Genomic DNA, 19,300 nt, shown 5'->3' with positions numbered 1-19,300 from the left:
AAGTTCTGGCATGGGGTGGTGCTTGTTGGACAATGATGGGATTTTAAGAAATTCTGCGCATGCTCGCTCGTTTGCCTCTTCCGCCCTGCAAGCTGAAGGTCAGGCTGCAATCCAGGCGCTAAAATGGGCCTTGGAGGAAGGGTATCTTCACGTTAGACTGGTTACGGATTGTCTTGTCTTGGTTTTGCAGGTGGCCGGAGCGGATAAGCCTATTGCGTCTCTTACTTGCATTATCCAGGATATTAAGTCTATCAAGCGTCTCGTTTTCACTTTGTTTCTCTTAGCTTTTGTCCTAGGGAGTGAATAAGATAGCTCATAATCTTACCTGAAACTCTATCAGTAAGTATCTTTGTTGTTTTGTTCTTTGTCGAAAAAAAAAAAAAAAAAGTTCAAGAGTAATATCAATAAGACTTATTTATTCGATGCCACTATCTTATTTTCTTTAAAAACGTCAATGTGATCTTGGAGTCTATAATGAAGTATGGAGGACACGTGATGTCATATAAAAAATGACGTCGATAATTGTACTAATCTAATTGTTGTTTTTTAGTAGTAATAATAGAGAACACATGTACTTCGTATCTACCAAAATAAATATACACTTCAAGAATTAGAGATGTCTTTGTTGGACCCGATTCCAACAAATTCCGATATGGATTTGAAAACCTAAATTTCGTTTCTAACTCCACCTATTGAACTACATAAATATATACTCCGTACGTACCTACTTGGATGATCGTTGGATTAAGAAGAGCGAATATACATGCGATCCAATTATATTTAGTACTTCTTTCGTTCCAATTATTTGTGGAACGTTCTTATTCTTATTTGTAAGGAGTATACTAAAACGAAAGGAGGCTTTTTTTTTTTTAACATAATAATTCATAAAATAAAAGAAAAAAGGCATTGGACGAATTCAAATAGCACACTACTTGCTCTTTTATTATGAAAAGTTATACGGAGTATAAACTACTTAAATTTCTCGTTTAGGAGGGTATTGTTGGAATAAGTTATACAGAGTATAATACTACATGCTAGATTTGTTTTCGATTTTGTTTTTATCTCATCCATACAAGTGATATTTCCACCTTAAGTGGGAATTCGCGTTAACTTGAGGTATCCTCTATGAGCATATGATTAAGGGATAGATAATATTGGTTCAATAAACACAAAATGCAAAAGTAGTGACGCGATTTACCCATATGTTGGTATTACTATTATTATACGGAGTATATTGCATGTATTTGAAACTTTGAATGATTATTACCATATAATTTTGTTGAATTTTAACTGCATTGAAAGATATAATTTGTATCAAACTAGAAATCAAGATCGAAGCAATCCTCAATCCTCATTACTCCCACTGAATATAGTATTGAATTCACAATCTTTTTTTTGATTAAAAATGGGTAAAATCCGGCGACCTCCAGCGAGTAGAGTCCCAAATAAAAGTTCACAAGAAAACCGGAAAAAAAACAAGACAACTAAAACAATGAATCCTTTCCAAAAAACAGAAGCCCTGCATATTGGGTTCAAGCACCAACCCTCAGAGCCCTTCTTTCCATAATCCTTTGTTCCTTCCATGATCGATTGAATTCACAATCTATTTATATACAAGGAATTAGTTGTAACTGACTACGCCATGTCATCAATCCGTGTGCTATTTTGTTTGTTGTCGTGTTTATTTGGTTATATATCTAGCTTGATGATCATCATAATCTCTATATGAAAAATAAAGCAAATCTTTATATGAAAAATAAGTCGATAGTAGAGGACTAGAGGTGATCAAGTCACGAAAGAAAAAAAAGGCTGCCCATGCACATAATAGACAAATTAAAGTCTATAGTCCGTTAAAACAATAAGGAGGAAACAATGGTTTTTTTTTTTTTTTTTTTTTTTTTTTTTTTTTTTTTTTTGGTGACGAGGGGTTGAATCCCCGGGGCACATGCAATACCCTGCAAACCACGTGTGCCATGTAAGACATCCTTTAGGATGACAGGTAACCGCAGCACTCCCGTGTAGGGAGTCGAGCCCGGGACCTCTCAATTCGTTGCCATTGCAACGCTTTGAAGCACTCCCGCACTCCACTACACTCAAGCCACTTTGGTTAGGAGGGAACAATGTTAGACCACGGTTTATTGGGTGATATCGAATTTCAGGTACTACTCTCTGATAAATTTTATGTAGGTCAGTACATCATTTAAACAATTTCTATATTTTGGATGTGAATAGTTCAAGAGCAGCGACAAAGCCATCATTTTAAAGTTAACGGGGGTAAAAAATTTCAGCAAGGATGAAAGGGTAAATTTTATGAGGGGACCTCGAATTTTTTTTGGAAATTTTAACTAAAAATTTCAATTTTTCAAACGAGAGTAAAGACGAGCGCCCATGCTAGCTCCCCCTCGCTCCACCACTGTTCAAGAGTAATAGCAAGACATACTCAATATTATTCAATGGCACTATCTTATTTTCCATGAAGTCATCCGATCTAAGTGATTTTGGGGTCTATACTAAAGTATGGAGGACACGTAATGTCATATCGAAAATGACGTCGATAATTGCATTGATCTAATTGTTGTTATTTTCTAGTACTCCATCTAGGTCGCAGTGAATAGTTTACATTTGTTTTATTTTGTGAGTGGGAAATAAAGTAAATGTAAACTATTAACTAAGACGGACGAAGTAGTAATAATAGAGAACACATGTATCGCCAAAATAAGCATATATATACTTCAAGAATTAGGGATGTCTTTGTTGGACCCGATTATAACAAATTCGGGTATGTATTTGAGAACCTAAATTTCATATCTAACTCCGCTTATTGAACTACATGAATACGTACGTGGATAGTTGGATTCAGCAAGATTCAATATATGCATCCCAATTATGTTTAGTATTCCCTCTGTTCCAATTAGTTGCGAAACATTTTTATTCTTTATAAGAAATATTTTAATCAAAGGTAAACGAATAATTGAGACCAAATAACAATCCATAAAAAAAACAAAAACAAGGCATTGGACGAGTCCAAATAGAACACTTGCTCTTTTATTATGGAAAAGTCAATCATCAAGACTATTATTATCTCATCATTCATGGTTATAGCCCTATTAACAACTTATTATACACAAATTTTTGTTTAAGATGAAAATACATGGCGATTATACATCAGTCTTAAACTTAAGAGATGTCAAATAGTAAGAATAGGACGAAAACAGAATACACAAAGAAAAACAAATGATTTGTATTATGGCGCTGTTTGGTAAACGACATATTGACAAATTTTTAGCTAATTCAAGGGTTTTAGCATGTTTGACCAATCAATATTCTAATTTTAGTGTTTCGTAAACAGCATATTGAAATAACACATTTGGGGTCAATATGCTGCCTACCCCAACATATTGGTTAAGATATTGTAAAATAGGAATTTTTCCTCCCTTTTACAAAGAGAAGTAACAATCTAGTAATCTTAATCTGTCAATGACCAAACACTCAAATTAATTATGCTAATTATAATATGCTAGTCAAACCTTCTGATAAAATCTACCATTTCTAATCTGCTTTTGCTGAAATTAATCCGCTATTTACCAAACAGGGTCTATATCTCAAATGAGATGATACTTAACCCTGTTATTTTAATGTTAAGACGGATACCTCCGTGTATTTTCGTCTGAAGGGAGACTAACTGCTTGTATACGGAGTATACTCTAAATAATCTCAAAGTACCTCGTCCACTTGATTAAATAAACAATTTTAATATATATTGACGTATTCATTATGACTAATTCTTAATAACGAGCTAAGCAAAGTTGATCAAGTATTAAAATTAAAATACTTTGTTATATAATAATATCGTTGTTCCTTGGACCTCTTAAAACCTCATTTTTTTTCTCAAATATGATAAAAAGCAAACCAAAAGCTTACGCAATTGTTATAATTGTTCTAGAGATTATACTTTGCATCCTTATATACACGTGTTGCAATTACATTCGTCGTAAGCGTTACGGTCACAAAATAAAGGATTTATTTCGAAGCTCCGAAGGTAGTAACGTTTACGGAGGAAGTACGAGGTTTGGTAGGGAGTCATCGGTCCTAGTCTTTTTCTCCTACTCGGCCTTGAAGGATTTCGAGTATTTCAAATCGCGGTGTTTAAGGTGCGCATCGTGTGTAATTGAATTAAATAACGATGATGAAATACGTTTGATGCCAAAATGTGGTCATGTGTTTCATCCTGGTTGTCTGGTCGATCCTTGTTCTGCATCGTGTCCTTGTTCTAAGGCCACAGTCAATTTGGGTGGGCCCCATTTGACCAGTAAGGTCGATGAGGCTGAAGCTGAGGCTGAGGCTGAGGTGACTAATGAAATTGTTGAGGTCAGGGTTAAGGGGGATCTTAGTATGGTTGACGAGATTATTGGGGTTGAGACGATGGAGGCGATATTGGACGTAGTAGAGTTAATCGATGAGAAGAGTATAATCAAATTACCGGAAGATATAATTGAGAAAATAATAGTAAATGCCATGGTCGTATCAACCATGGGTAAGGTTTATTCAAGAACTCGGTATTTATGGTGATACCAAAACTAAGTCTTGTCACATTAACCTAATTAGTTTTTACTATCTCTTTTTTTAACGTAGTTTTTATTTTCTATAACTTATTACATACATCGACTAAATTTGGTATCGATCGATTTGATCATTTTACGTATTGATGTAATTAGATTTTCCGTGTAAATTCGTGTTAAAAGATTGTAAAAGCTTATACATTTCAATACATTTAAAAAACTAGCTAGCTAATGTATGATGATCATATAATTAAGTTGGTGTTTTATTAAGGAGTCGGAACTGAAGGATCGATAAATTGGAGAATATCAACATATAGGGAGTATGTATCGTTGTTTTTCATTTTTGTGTCAATATACTCTTATATAATGTCATATAAGGATAGTAATTAGTAACAATGTAATGAAAGAGAGATTCGAACCTGCGACTTATTGTTATATCAAGTATATATATATACGTAACAGGGATCATTATATTATGAACAAATTCATGCATGTAAAATACAATTTTGTTAGAATTATCACAAGAGGTAATATTAATTGAGAATATATTTCGGAATGACATTTTTTATTAATATATTTCGGAATGACATTTTTTATTAACAAACTCACGTAGTCTCGAAATTGTATGTGTATTGACTTTTATTAATTTGTAATTTGTAATTGAAAGTCAATTTTTTTGCCATTTACTTTATTTTATTAGTTAGCCGACAAGTGGAATGGAAATATGGAATCAATCCTTCCAAGTTTTATGTACATAGGTTAACATGATAGGATAGTACGTAGTAGGATTTGTTCTATTTAATTAGTTTGTTTTGAAAGGTCCACATAATAAGTTAATTAGAAAATTTCCATGGAAAAGTAAAATAAATAAAAATCCGACTTTAGAAAAGTTCAAAAAAATAAAATTCCTCAATGAAAATAATAAGGTTATCACAAAATCTCATTATAAACGGCATATATTCGTCTATAACTAAAGAAGGGTCAAATACAATACCACATCCCTAATAAGACAAACAACAAGTGGGGTGGTAGGGGCAAAAAATGTCACCACTTTCAAGCTATTTGACCCGTCTTTAGCTATAGACGGATATATCCGTCTATAGCAAGACTAGCTGTAACGCCTGTAAGGTTATAGTGTTGTACTGTTGTTTGCCTAATATTGCCTAATATAGAAAATGAAATTTTATGTGAAGACTTTTCTTTACTTAAACTAAAATACAAGCTCTTTTGTTTTGTTTTATTTTATTGATGACTTGAGATGTCACTTTTATAGTTTTATGAGACTTTTTACACATACATCAAATAAGTGGCGTATATAAATAAAATTCCGAATTTTGTACAATTGAAAAATTGTCTAAATTTTGATAGTGGTGGCTAAGAAGGGTGGGGGAGATCCGCTTAATCACGATTAGAGTTGTTTACGGATCATCCTTATTAAAAATGGCCTGTTTAACCCGCGAAATAACGAGAATGGTCAAGAAATTTTCAAAGGTTCAGTCCCTTAACCCGCTTATCTGTAGGTCAAAAGTTTTTTTAATTAGTTTGACCTATGTCCAATCCAAACTCACATATAATCACCTCTATCCTACGCAGCAAAGTCTTTTCCAATAAAATCCGTCAATTAAAAAATTGTCCCTAAAAGGGAATAAGGAAAGTTTTATTTGGTCCGTTATATTGCTACCAATAATTTACCAACTTACTAATTAACTTCAAAATAAAATTTAAATCACCTTACCAATAATAAATTTTTATATACATGCATTCAATAAGTTTCTACGTAACTTGAGAATTCCATAATTTTACTCCGTTACCAAAATGTATTCAATGTACTAATTATTTTCTAAATCTCCAATTTCTTCAATTCCTCTCAATTTATTAATTCATATTCACTTTCAATAAAATAAAACCACCCCCAAAAAAAATGAAGAATCAACAATTAGAAAGATTTTTACCATTAACAAACAAGTTTATGACAAAAATAGGATTTCTTTTATTTTTCGGAGTTGGGATTTTAATCGGAGCTTCATTCTTTACTACTCCTTCCGTCCCAGTCAATATCGGTAACATTAGTAGCATTTTTCTTAATGTGAGAGTCAATAACTCCACATTATCCTTACCAACACCATTACCGCCACCATTAGATTCACCGTCTCCGTCACCGATATTTCTTGAAACAACGGTCCCACCACCGCCACCGCCACGATTACCTTTTTTGCATAACATGGGAGATAAGGAGTTGCTTTGGAAGGCTTCATTAGTGCCTAAAATCAATAATAATAATGTTACGTTACGTAGTACTACTAAGATTGCGTTTATGTTTTTGATACGTGGCGCGTTACCATTGGCTCCATTATGGGAAAAATTCTTTCATGGGTATGAAGGTTTGTATACTATTTACGTTCATGCAAATCCTAGGTATAATCGAAGTTATGGTGAGGATTCTGTGTTTTTTGGACGTAGAATTCCTAGCAAGGTACGTCATTGCTCTTTCTTTACGTTCTTTGTTACTCATTACGTAATCATTTGTTTACATTTGACTAAAGTTAAAAAAAGAATACGTAGCCCACAATGTGAATTAGAAAGGTTATTTTAGAGAATCTTACTCGAATTAAAGATAATCGGATTTAGTTGGAAAATAATTTCTTCGTTTTCGATTTATTACTCATAATCGGGGTAATTAACATAACTAAATTGTAAGTATTCCTTGTTTGATCATGTTGAAGGCAATAAGTAGACTATACAATAGTTGTACTGGAGAATAGAATCCGAGATTTGTAATGTGTTTACTACTTTACTTGAACTTGGACATATAAATCACGAGCTTTATTTGAAAGAATCCGAGTTCCATCAAAAAAATACTAAACTTAAAAAATTATGATGAAACTCAAATTAATATATATATGAGCTCAATTACATTTTAATTTTGACATTAAAAAATTAAAATATAAATAAAAAATTATATAAGCTCGAAAAAAAATACATATAGGCTCAGTTAAATTTGTTATGGTTGTCTAATGCTCTTGTACAACCAGTTGTAGTATTTGCGTGTTGAAGGTTAATCAAAAACAAATTCTAGTGTATTGTTTTGAATTTAACAAAAAAAAATTTCCCTTAAAAACATATTTAGGTTTTTGCAAATACCTTGTTCAACATTATGACTAAAGATCGTAATATGCGACATTTTCTTGTTTTCAACTCCAAACAACAAATTTGGGAAACGTAAAAGTCAGCTATTTAATTGCATTAAACTATTAACTTTTTCATGAATTTGCATTCAATTTACGTCTGTTCAAGATATATATTGTGGCGACTTAAATTTTTTAAAGAAGTTCGTTATTAAAGAAGTTGCATTGAACTATTAGTAAGACGGTCTTATTAAAGAAGTTTGTTAATCGGGTTTATTAAGCAACTAAATTTAAATGAGACGGGATATTTGAATTAATGAATTTGTTTTACACTATGAATAAATAAGACGATTTTATGTAAAATAACAGATTATGTTATTAGAATCGCACGTAATTAACCATCCTCTTAACCCGATCCATTTCGAAATTACCCACACTCGAATTTACCAGATCCAATGTTACTCTAATCTTACTATCTTACTATAATGATCTCTAATTACTCTCATACAGACAGTACGTTGGGGAGAATTTAACATGGTGGAAGCAGAGCGACGCCTACTAGCGAACGCTCTTCTCGATCAATCAAACCAACGATTCGTTCTCCTCTCCGAAGCATGTATCCCACTGTACAATTTCTCAACAGTATATTCCTACCTTATTAACTCTACTAAAAGCTACATTCAAATATACGACGAAGAAGGTCCTACTGGTAGAGGCCGTTACAGTTTTTTCATGAGCCCTCTCATTCATCTAACCCAATGGCGAAAAGGGTCTCAATGGTTCGAGATGGATCGCGAGCTAGCTTTTGAAGTGATCACGGACCGTACATATTTTCCGGTTTTTAGGATGTATTGCAAGCATAATTGTTATGGGGATGAACATTACTTACCAACTTATGTGGGTATCAAATTCTGGGAGAAGAGTACAAACAGAACAGTCACCTGGGTCGATTGGTCGATTATCGGTCCTCATCCGGGTCAATACGAAGCACATCGGGTCACAGTTGATTTGTTGATAAAGTTGAGGACTAACTATACCTGTGAATATAATGGGGAGAAGACTAACATTTGTTACCTGTTTGCTAGGAAGTTCATGCCTAGTAGCTTGGTTCGACTCTTGATGCTTGCTCCGACAATCCTGATGATCGGTTGATGAGAAAAGATTCGGGTTTATTGAATATCAACCTCGTTTTTTGTTTTTCACCAAATTTTTTGGGGAAAAGCAAAATTTTGGCGAATAATTTACAACAGTTGTAAATTATTCGCCAAAATTTTACTCGAAATCCTAAATACACTGACATAGGCCGAAATGGTAGGATAGTTGAAGCAGTGTTTGGTTTTGTATAATGTTGAAATATTAACTACGGCAATTGATGCCTCGAGCACAAAGTAAATGTTACAACAGACACCGTTAACATTTTATTCTTCTACTCCGTATGCTTTTACCCTTTCTTCATTTTCATTTATCATTAATCCGTTGGAATGATGGCCGCCGGTGTCTTCACATCTCTAAGCAATGTACTAAAGTAGCCCGTCCTTAATCGCTGAACGCAGCAAAGATTCCGGTCATAAAATGTAAGATAAAAAGCTTATATATCAAGATAATGGTGACTGGGATAACTGAACATAAATCAAACCTTTTTTGATAGGTAGGGATTGGCACACCGAACTCTTCTGTCAGTTTTTTGTAAGCATTCTGAAGCTGTCGTGTCACGGGTCCCACATTTCCGTCTCCGACCAGACGACCATCAATTTTTACGACCTGGCAAGAGGTAAACACATCAATCTCCAAAAACATATGGTTGAAAATTTTATGTTTTGAGTTGAAAAGTGCGGAACTTACCGGGCTCAGTTCTCCCATGGTTCCAGTTGTCCAAACCTGAAAATAAAGCAAGTCAATGACCTCTCAAAAGGGGGTTCTTCCATAAGCATGATTAAGGGATGCCGGAATGGATAGCATTGCACAGATAAACACAGAAGGTGAAAGTTATGCGATTAACAAGCGTAGGTTAAACAATCATCTTCGCGTTAAGTCACCGTGTGGTGTTAAGTGTTACTCACATTAGCAGAGGGACCCCATAGTTTATGGAGTCTTGAGACGCCAAATGTTTTTTACTGACGGATGTTGTTTATATCGTAAAATATGACTACTATAAAAAAAATTCTGACCCATGATCCCGAGATAAACATGAACAAACGATAAAATAGCAAGTCCAACTGCACAAGGTCCATGACCTGGACATTCAAAATGTTTGGATGGAAGGATTTGGAGGAAAAGGAAAGGGAGGGAGAGCAGGGGATTTAGAATCAGCAATCTTAAAACTAATACCTCATCTGCTGTGTGGAACTCTGAAAGGCTAATTCGTCGCTCTTCCAAAATAAAACCTTCCTTCATCACAAGGTCCATGACCTGGACATTCAAAATGCTGATATTTTTAACAACTTACAAATTTATTCCATACCCAATAACAAGGCAGTTCAGAAAATTTCAGAAAATAGTCCAAACAAAATAAATTCAGCAAATAAAATTTAAGGAACAAACTAAAGCTCAAGTCACTCAAGTAAAGATATATGGAGTAGTACTTCGGCAATGATCACCCTTGGCGAGTTGTTATTTTCTGCACTAACAAGAAGCTTTTTCGTAGTTGGACACAAGGCTGCACAACTGCACTAGTTGAACTCCCAGACTAATTTATCAATCGGAAATCTAATCAGTCCACTAAATTTTATGAGAAAGGCGCGCTTTAAATGGGTCAGAGGATTAGGCTCATGATCATTTGAGTCAATTAAGGCTTTACCGACTAGGCCCACGATGGACGCCATGGACCAACCAGTGAGGGGTTAAGAAATTTCCTATTAATAAGTGCTTCCGGAAGGATTTGAGCCTTTGATTCCAAGAGTTCAAGTCACAAGGTAAAAATTCACTCACTAATATGAACTCTATTTCTTCTCCTCTCATATGGAAGTAAGAATTAGGTAAAGTTTACTCTAGGGGATCAACGCAGAGCTTTCAGCTGAAGTAAAGGGTAACAATTTTGGGAAAGAAGATTTTATAACTTACAGTAGCACGAGTTATTCCAGGGAGACAATAGTCAGCATGTGGCGTCAGAATTCTGCCTTTTTTCACCATAAACTGCAAGAGGAGAGACTTCAACATAAGCCAACATCCGTGTCTCACTCCTGAAAATTTTAGCATTGATAGCATACGACAACTTTCTTGCTCCATTATTAACGATCGTTTCCTTTTGTAATTTTTTTTTTTGATTTCAGATTGATGGTTTTATAGAAGAATTTGTTGTCGTTTATTAAAAAAGATTAATTGCTTATTATGAAACAACTTCTCTATGTTGTTTAACAAATGAGTACGGCTGTGTACAAACGGCCCTCTTTAGTCTTTACCCTGTCTATGGTAGGCACAAGATGACCAGACCTTCTATATTTTGGAAATAAAATGATATGTGATTGCATATGAGAGACTGTTTTGTCACTGCAAAAATGGCAAAAACTTGTATTTTGGTTGTGGAAGATGAGATATTGCACAAAAGGGCCCCACATTAAAGAGTGAAAACTGAAAATTAATAATCTTACAATGTTAGTTGCATTTGTTTCAGAAACATATCCATCCTTATCCAGCATTATGGCATCATCAGCATGTGCATTATTCCCTTCTATCTGTATCAGATAAACGAGATTATTCAGAGGAGGTTCATATCTCCAAAACGGAAGTACATGACAGACATACCCACTCAAATATTTAAAAATCCTCGAGAAGTGCATGAATAATGGAGCATGGAATTCTGATCATACGAAAGGTTAATACCAACATTTTCACGTTACCTTGGCGAGTATGTTGTTGAGAAGATTGTTATGGTGAATTTTTGAATCCAAATTCTGAAAAGCACATAGAACAGTTAGTCAAATGGACTACATGTTGACCATCAATTTATTGATCACATGTACAGTATTGGATCCTGTAAAATTCTTACGAAGAATATTTTCATCATTTCTAAACATCAAGAGTAGAATTCACTTGAACACAAGTACATAAAGCCCCTTCATAAACGTGTTGTCTCCTTTGAAATTAGGGAGGGGAACACGGGCTAGAAAAATCTTCGTTGTCTTAGCCAAAAAAGTGTTAGGTGAAATATTATAATACTGGACTAACTAGAGTCTTTAGGTGAAAAACAAATTAGCCTTTAAGCTCCATTTGCTTTGAGGGAAATTTTCAGGAGAAAACTATTTTTAGTGGAAAGTTTTTAATAAAAAATAAAGAAAAGATAAATAGTTATTTCTGGTTGTAGAGATCAAATGCGAGAAAAAAAAAAGAAAAGAAAAAGAAGACGGTGGAGGTAATATAGGCATTCCATATTTTGTCAGAAATTTCATTTTCCCCTTTAGACGAAATGAGGAATATTTTTTTTCCAAAACAGAACACACACCCATACATAATCACATCAGTTTCTTCTGGAAACTGAATGATCAATGTAAATTAAAGCAGAAAGAGAGTAGACATGAGAAAGACAAATATCTGAAATATATGCAGAGAAAAATGTAAAAAGTCTTACATTTGGAGAATTTCGTCGGGTAGAAGCAGTGACCAACACTATACCCTTCGTGTTATCATACACAGGTGGCTTCCATTCTGGAAGCACTGCAATAATAGAGAATAGAGAAATTATTTTCTGAAGACCAAAAAATAACTGAAGAATCGCAGTTTAATTAATCAACAAGTCTTGTACTAATTTGTCTAACACATAAAACCAACTCAAATACTTGTGTTTTTTCATCTGACTATATATGGTAGATGGGTTGGTCTCTCACATATATAACTGTACTCGTATAACTTTTTGTGTTGATTGATCTAAAATACCACCAAAAGTATGCACAAGGTAACCATAACTTTAGCTGACATTCATGGAGACTGAGCATTTTAGTAGATGAATGAAAACCCTTGCCTATTCTATACTGTTTTTGGAACAGGACACAAGGAACCAAGCCCTCTCATAATGGTACAACATGTAGTTCGCACGATTCGAAGCCCATCTGAACATCTGCCATGATCGAAGAAACAAGTTCCTAACCACAAACTATTGCCTACATTCCTTTTAGTATTTAACATCCTAGTTACTTCATCTCATCCATCACTTTTTGATTAGCTTTTGCAGAAATAATTACAAAAAATAGCAATGTTATGAAGATGATTAAAAGCCACGTAGAATCACCAATCAAGGTGCAGCCATATAGATTGAATGCAGGACTCATTCCAGAAGAAACCTGCATAATATAAAAATCGTTTGTTAGAAAGCACATTTCAATGTATGTGACTGCTATATGGGGGAGCATATCTAACAACAGTATCATCTAACAAGAGTTTAAACTAACTCAGGGCTCACTAAAGAGACATTTTAAGGGTACTATTTTCCCCTACTCTTTGGACCCAGCCTACTTTGGAAGGCTTGGCCCCAGGTGAGGTTCCGCTTACATCTCACCCTCTTAAAATTAAGCACTTGAGAACTTGAAATAAAGGCTGCTTTCTTTAGATTCAGTATTTTTATTGAAAGCGGAAGTTCAAAGCAAACGCTCCAACATCAATTAGAAACTTTTTAAGAAAACTAGTTGATGTTACCATGAAGTACAACTCCACAGTCCACATCAGTCTCTCCAGAAGAAGTCTGGAATTCTGAATTTAAACATTTACGAAGAGAAGGTAGAAAAGGAAATTACCTTCTTCCCACGAGTTAAACTTAGACGGATATGGGCATTATCGAACATGCCATTCCTTATAAGAGTGGTAACTATAGCTTCCTTCACCTGCATTGAGTATATGTACATGTAAGAGCAAATAGTATGGCTCTGTAGGTGAAAATCATTCAATATACAGCCATAATCACCTCCTCGCGAGTTGGAACATTGTTGAATGCCAAAGCTTTTGCTGAATCAAATAATCTGCAGAAGCCATATTTGGTCCAAAACAAGGTATCAGCATTACAAGTTTACAACCCATATTGAGTTAGAAATAACGCGTGACAATCATGATCACGAGAAACTCTTTTATATAGACTTCAAAAAATAGAGATCTCTCTCTTAAAAAAATGCCGTCATAGGAAGAAATTACAACAACATTACACCATTGTCTCAAGTGCTCCCACAAACGACAGGATAATGGAGGGACGGGGACGCGGGGGGGGGGGGGGGGGGTTGGATGTACGGAGTCTTAACAATGTAATAACATCTAGAGCATGTTGTTTCAGGATGACCCATAATGTAAATTGCGTCAAACATTGCACAGAATGACTGCTACTTGACCAAAAAAAAAAAGCACAATCAATTTAGAGAGCCCTTTTATTTTATTACTATACAACATAATCAAGAGCCAACGAAAAGTGTCCTTGGCTCCAATTTTCACTGACCTGTCCAGATGCTCCTCAAGCTTAAATATTTTTCCTTTGTAGATTCTGAGTCCTTCCCAGACTGAATCACCCCCTTGTACCACTGAATCAAAAACTGAAACCTTGAACAGGCAGCAGTACAAAAAAAAGGCGACAAAGATTCGAGTGGTTAGTGCATAAGCAATAAGCAATAACCAATACAAGAAAAAATAAATCAAGACACACTCAACAAAAATAAATAAGAAACGAAGTAAAAGAACCCCAGATATATTGTAGTTACCTTTGCACTTTCACGCGGTAAAATCGCATCCCCTACCCATGCAAGCAGCTTCTCATTTGCTGGCACAGGAAGACTGGGAGAGGGTAAGCATGGACTCAAAGGAGAAAATGATCGCTTAACACGGCGCTTAAGGAAGTCATAAAATGGTAAACATTGTTCCAACAAGTCATAGTACGAAGGTGGAAATGGCTGAGACATGAAAATAGAATAGAATTACCAAAAGGAAAAGCCACTGAAAAACAAAACATTGCTACAGTTAAAGGAAAACACAAATCAGAGCGCACTAATTCAACAGCATCTTAACATTCAGACACATGAGGGATATAGGCATAGAGCCAAAATATATTCTTGAAATTTCATTATAATCATTTTTTTTACAGTAGAAGACAGTTACCAAGATTACACTCTTGCAGATATTCCATTCAGTAATTAAAAATACATTGAATTTCAGAACAACTCAAAAGTAAAAAATATGTTTTGAATGATACAGCGTGAACCTTCCCACAAGGAAGCACCTACTCTTCATACCCAATTATTAAGATTAGTATCAATGAACTAAACACAAACTGAAAGAAAACAGAAGACCAAACCTTGGGATATTTGCGTTCTGTTTTAAAACCTGTTGATTTATGCACACTTTCATACCACCATGGAGCCCATACACCATCTATGGGTTTTGGACCAGCTTCCCATCTGCAGAAGAAGAAATACATTTAAAATCTTAACTACAGCTGCAACTTGACTTTTGAGTCAATTGAAAACTACATCCTTTGTCCCAATCATTTATTTACCTTTGATTAAAATACCCCTAACAAAGAATAAAAATGATAAACAAATGATTGGGACGGAGGGAGAGTATTATTTTAAGGAACTCTGTGGAAAATGCAGCCAAGAGCATTTAAGTGGCCAAGTAACACCTATTAGCTAATTATTCAATCACCCTGTGGCAGTCAGGCTAATAAGCCATTAGCTGAGGTATTAAGCTCAGTATCAATGACTCTTAAGCACAGACTGAATCTTCAATACCAAATTCCGTCTATATCTTATCAGTTTTATTAGGCATGCATGACAAACAAAAACATACACAGTGCCGAGAGATGTAAATGTATCCATGCATTACACAATGATGGAATGATCTTTTATTCTTCATAAATTATCAGTGTTGAGAAGTTGTGAACAGAGAAAGCAGTGTTATTCGTGCAAATTCCTTACTTGAGCATAGCAGGCTGGAAGGGGATATTCAGATCCTCACAAAGACCACGTAAAGTTCCCTACAACCACACAACGGAAAGAAGAAATATTTATCAGTCTTGGTGCGTAAAAACTACTAAAAACAAGAAAAATACATAAATTTGCAGCATGGAGTTCTAGTTACGGTAAACAAAAAATAGGATCGGTAGAACAAAAAACACTTTTCACTATGCATGATTTAGGTCACATCGGCAATTTAATTACTAATGGAAACAAGAAACTGATAAAATATAACATGACTTGCAGACAGTGAGACAACTGATATCCCATATCCCATTGAATGTATAGACGCCGTGAAATGTCAAGGAAGCCAGTACAAACTTCACATTGGAACAGGTTTGTATTTCTCGTATCTTACAATTTAGCTAGCTAAGTAACAAAAAAAAGTGACCAACAAATTCACATTCAACAAACATGTCAAGATAAAAACTGAAGTAGAAGTTTGCATTAACCTGTGGATCTCGTTGAAGTTCTCCAGCATCAACGATCGCTGGTGGATTTCCCAGATCATGTAGCTCACTGTATATGGTGACCAAAGTAGCTAAACCAACCTCGAGAAAAGTCGGGGGCGCAACCTCATTGAATGATGGCTAGCAAACAAGTTCAAAAAAACTGAGAATATGATTATAAGGATTTGATTTCATCATCAGAAAGTTCAAAATATTTTGTCCGCTTCACATGATCCTCATTGATAATATTATTAGATATATGAATTATTAAAAGACTTAACGACTAACCAAAATCCAGAAGTTTAGGAGCATACTTACCAGAATGTCCAGTGGATTTCGTATCAGTATGATGTGCTTTCCCCTCTCCATCAACTCGCTTGACAACCCAGGAAGGCGTTGTTTAGCCATGTGCTGAGACCAAAAGTAGACTACTATCAAGAAGGCATTCTTTCTTTGCCTAAAATTATGAATACTCGTGAACGTTGACAACAATGGCAGCAGTAACAACGACGATGTTACTCCAATGCCTCGAAGGCTGCCGCATATGAAAGGGAAAGGGAGGGTTGGAGACTCAAATTTATGCTGTCTTACTCGTGTTAGCAACACCGAGAGACCATTTCCGGAAGACCTATAATGAAGAAAACTAGTTAACATTCTCAAGCAACAAAGATTTATATCGGTTTCTAGTGAACATTCTCAAGCATCAAAGTCACCACAACAGCGCATGCAAGTCAGCAAGCAACAGATCAAGTAGGTAGAAGACAATTTTTTCAAATTGAACTGCTTATAAAGAGCAAAGAAGCAGCATCTCAAGCGTGATACAAAAATAGACACACAGCAGAAATCTCAAGCGTGATACAAAATAGATACATTACCTTACAAAAGCGAAATTTCTTTCGCCCAGGACCAAAGATAACTTCTTTCACAACCTTCACTCCATCAGATTCCTAGTATAATTGGAAAAGTATTCATACACAAAATATAAAGGAAATTAGTAATAGGATGATCATGAAATCAACAGTTTAGAAACGAGGATTCCAAATTCACGTGTGAAACTGTGCAAGTGAAAACTAGGATGCTTGATTTAAGTTTATAGACTTGTAGTCTATATTACTCCAACTCTTCATATTACTTAGCGTAACCGTGTCCTATACTTGACACTCCGCCATAGGTATACCACTTGACACTTCATTTAAAAACTTAAACCGAATGTGTCACCATTTTTCATGAAATAGCCCAATCCGACACTTGGCCTCACTCCCATGTCAAATACTTCTAACCGAGTCTGAGTTACATAGCTGATAGTACCAATATAGTCCGAGTTTCCTCTGCATATATATTTGATAGTGATTCTTTAAGGAGTACTGCTACTTATAAGACTCAAATGAAGTTCCTTATCTTCCTTCGCATCATTGACATCATCACAAATATCCAACAATTCCCTTGCTTATCTTGGTTCATTTCATAGTCCATGTTCTAACAAAGCTGTTCAACGAAGATAACATAACCTGAATTTGATATCCTACCAGGTTACTTTCCCATGTCTTTTTTTTTCTCTTTCTTTCATTTTCCATTGATTTAGAGATTCCAATGTTATAAGACCAACTAAGCTTATCAAATACCACAATTAGGATGAAATGACAATCTATAGAGTTATAAAATAGCTATATATGAACAATTAAAGACTTCTATAAGGAACCAGTGTGCTCATTCCACTCACTAACTAAGGCTACTTATGAAACATTCACATACCATTGTGGATAGAACCTCATCACGGTAAGGCCGCTCGGCACCAGTAACCTGAAGAAAAGCTCCATACAAAGGTTCATCTAGCACTTCAGTGTCATCTCTCTGAAAACAAAGTACAAAGTACAACACTAAGAAACATGCAAACTTGATACATTCTACATTTAGATCCTAGAATGGCAAAACATATCCAATATACAATCTATTACTACCTCCGTCCCGATCATTTGTTGTCCTATTCCATTTTTGGGTGTCTCAGTCAATTGTTGTCCTTTCTATTTTAGGATTGCATTTGATGAGAAATTTGATCCTTCACACTCAATTTGGTCCACTTGTCATCTTATAATTGGCCCCCTCCTCTTTCCTTGGTCTTTATGCCAAAACCAAAGGACATCAATTGAGCAATTGACCGAGACCGAGGGAGTAGTAAATGGCCATTGACCAACTAGAATGGCTCATCACATTATTCATATAGCAAATTAATTCCACATTCCCATGAATCCCAGCCCACATTAATTTTATTCCAACATTCAAGAATCTTAAACTCTTTCAAACCCCTCTCATAGAACAATACTAGTCCTATGTTACTCCAAGTCAACTATTACGCCTAAATACTTCATGACATACCCGTGTCCAATACTCGACTCAAACACAACATGAGTTCAACATTTTGGTACTTAGCCGTGTCTGACACTTGCAGCTAAGTTAGAACTAACATAGACACTACAACCCCATTTAGTACACAAGATTGATCTTTGCACAACATCCACTAAGCTAATTGTGATCAATTCTATGAAACCCATTATAAGAAAAACATGGTATGGAGCGACATTTTAATTAAAGGTAAACAAATGATCGGGACGGCGAAGAAGTAAACATGGCATGCAAGAAGTGGAAATCAAATGAGTTGTATGATGAAAGAAAATGAGAAGAAAGAGAAGATACTTGAGCAAAGGAGTACATGAGACTGGTGCTGAGAGACCGAGGTGCAGACCATGAGTGAATCACTTCAACTTCCGCCATTGATGTCTCCAAAGTGTGATCAATTGAAGCTAAATGCTTTAATCTTGTCTAAATTACAGATTTAACAGTAATGTACGTTTTTATCAAGTGGGTCAACTGTCTTTCGTCCTTTACTTGAGTTGTCCGATGCTCAGATTGCGATTTATGATCATTTGATCAAGTCTACTGCTCGTATATACGTAGCCCTCCCATCCCTTACGTTTTTCAATTTTTGTTTTAAAAAGTTCGATTAATTTTTTATTTTTTATTTTTTTTAAATGGGTGTCTATAATCACAAATTCTTATTTGTGACGAGTATATATTGTATATTTTTCTTTAATGAATAAAATCATGCAACGAGGAAAGACACATAATTTAAATACGATGTTAATAATAACCACGCCAACCAAATATATTTATTATCTTAAATTGATGCCCGTGCTGAAAATGTCACTCCTAAAAATTAAGACGAAGATAATGAAAATGATAAAGATTTCAAC

The 19,300-nt window shown here is 35.0% G+C and overlaps 2 protein-coding genes across 2 annotated transcripts; one reads left to right on the top strand and one right to left on the bottom strand.

Moving 5' to 3' along the window:
- The first annotated feature begins 4,200 nt into the window (after window positions 1-4,200).
- Window positions 4,201-8,882, top strand: LOC141621084 (glycosyltransferase BC10-like). The gene is made up of 3 exons (XM_074437797.1): window positions 4,201-4,534; window positions 6,542-7,032; window positions 8,195-8,882. Exons 1-3 carry the CDS (start codon window positions 4,201-4,203, stop codon window positions 8,834-8,836), a joined length of 1,467 nt encoding a protein of 488 aa, XP_074293898.1. The 3' UTR covers window positions 8,837-8,882.
- A 101-nt stretch (window positions 8,883-8,983) lies between these two features.
- LOC141619647 (branched-chain-amino-acid aminotransferase-like protein 1) lies at window positions 8,984-19,018 on the bottom strand. The gene is made up of 20 exons (XM_074436666.1): window positions 18,744-19,018; window positions 17,805-17,903; window positions 16,928-16,999; window positions 16,371-16,463; window positions 16,056-16,193; window positions 15,565-15,623; window positions 14,943-15,045; window positions 14,353-14,541; window positions 14,094-14,194; window positions 13,575-13,629; window positions 13,408-13,494; window positions 12,906-12,957; window positions 12,249-12,334; window positions 11,521-11,574; window positions 11,272-11,355; window positions 10,745-10,816; window positions 10,013-10,093; window positions 9,527-9,562; window positions 9,321-9,445; window positions 8,984-9,227 (listed from the first exon to the last, which is right to left on the bottom strand). Exons 1-20 carry the CDS (start codon window positions 18,819-18,821, stop codon window positions 9,221-9,223), a joined length of 1,671 nt encoding a protein of 556 aa, XP_074292767.1. The 5' UTR covers window positions 18,822-19,018; the 3' UTR covers window positions 8,984-9,220.
- Between the last annotated feature and the right edge of the window lie 282 nt (window positions 19,019-19,300).

The sequence above is a fragment of the Silene latifolia genome, chromosome X (assembly GCF_048544455.1).
Source record: "Silene latifolia isolate original U9 population chromosome X, ASM4854445v1, whole genome shotgun sequence".
Lineage (NCBI taxonomy): Eukaryota > Viridiplantae > Streptophyta > Magnoliopsida > Caryophyllales > Caryophyllaceae > Silene > Silene latifolia.
The sequence above is the reverse complement of the archived record's forward strand: the minus strand, read 5'-3'. Positions and strand labels throughout refer to the sequence as shown.

Excerpts from the sequence above, each read along its gene's own strand:
- LOC141621084 (XM_074437797.1), top strand. The coding sequence starts at position 4,201 with ATGCCAAAATGTGGTCATGTGTTTCATCCTGGTTGTCTGGTCGATCCT. Across the intron at positions 4,535-6,541 it reads CATGGTCGTATCAACCATGG|GATTTCTTTTATTTTTCGGA; the intron begins GTAAGGTTTATT and ends TGACAAAAATAG. Across the intron at positions 7,033-8,194 it reads GACGTAGAATTCCTAGCAAG|ACAGTACGTTGGGGAGAATT; the intron begins GTACGTCATTGC and ends ACTCTCATACAG.
- LOC141619647 (XM_074436666.1), bottom strand. The coding sequence starts at position 18,821 with ATGGCGGAAGTTGAAGTGATTCACTCATGGTCTGCACCTCGGTCTCTC. Across the intron at positions 14,542-14,942 it reads CAGAACGCAAATATCCCAAG|CCATTTCCACCTTCGTACTA; the intron begins GTTTGGTCTTCT and ends TTCATGTCTCAG. Across the intron at positions 9,563-10,012 it reads AGTTCCACACAGCAGATGAG|GTTTGGACAACTGGAACCAT; the intron begins GTATTAGTTTTA and ends CTTTATTTTCAG.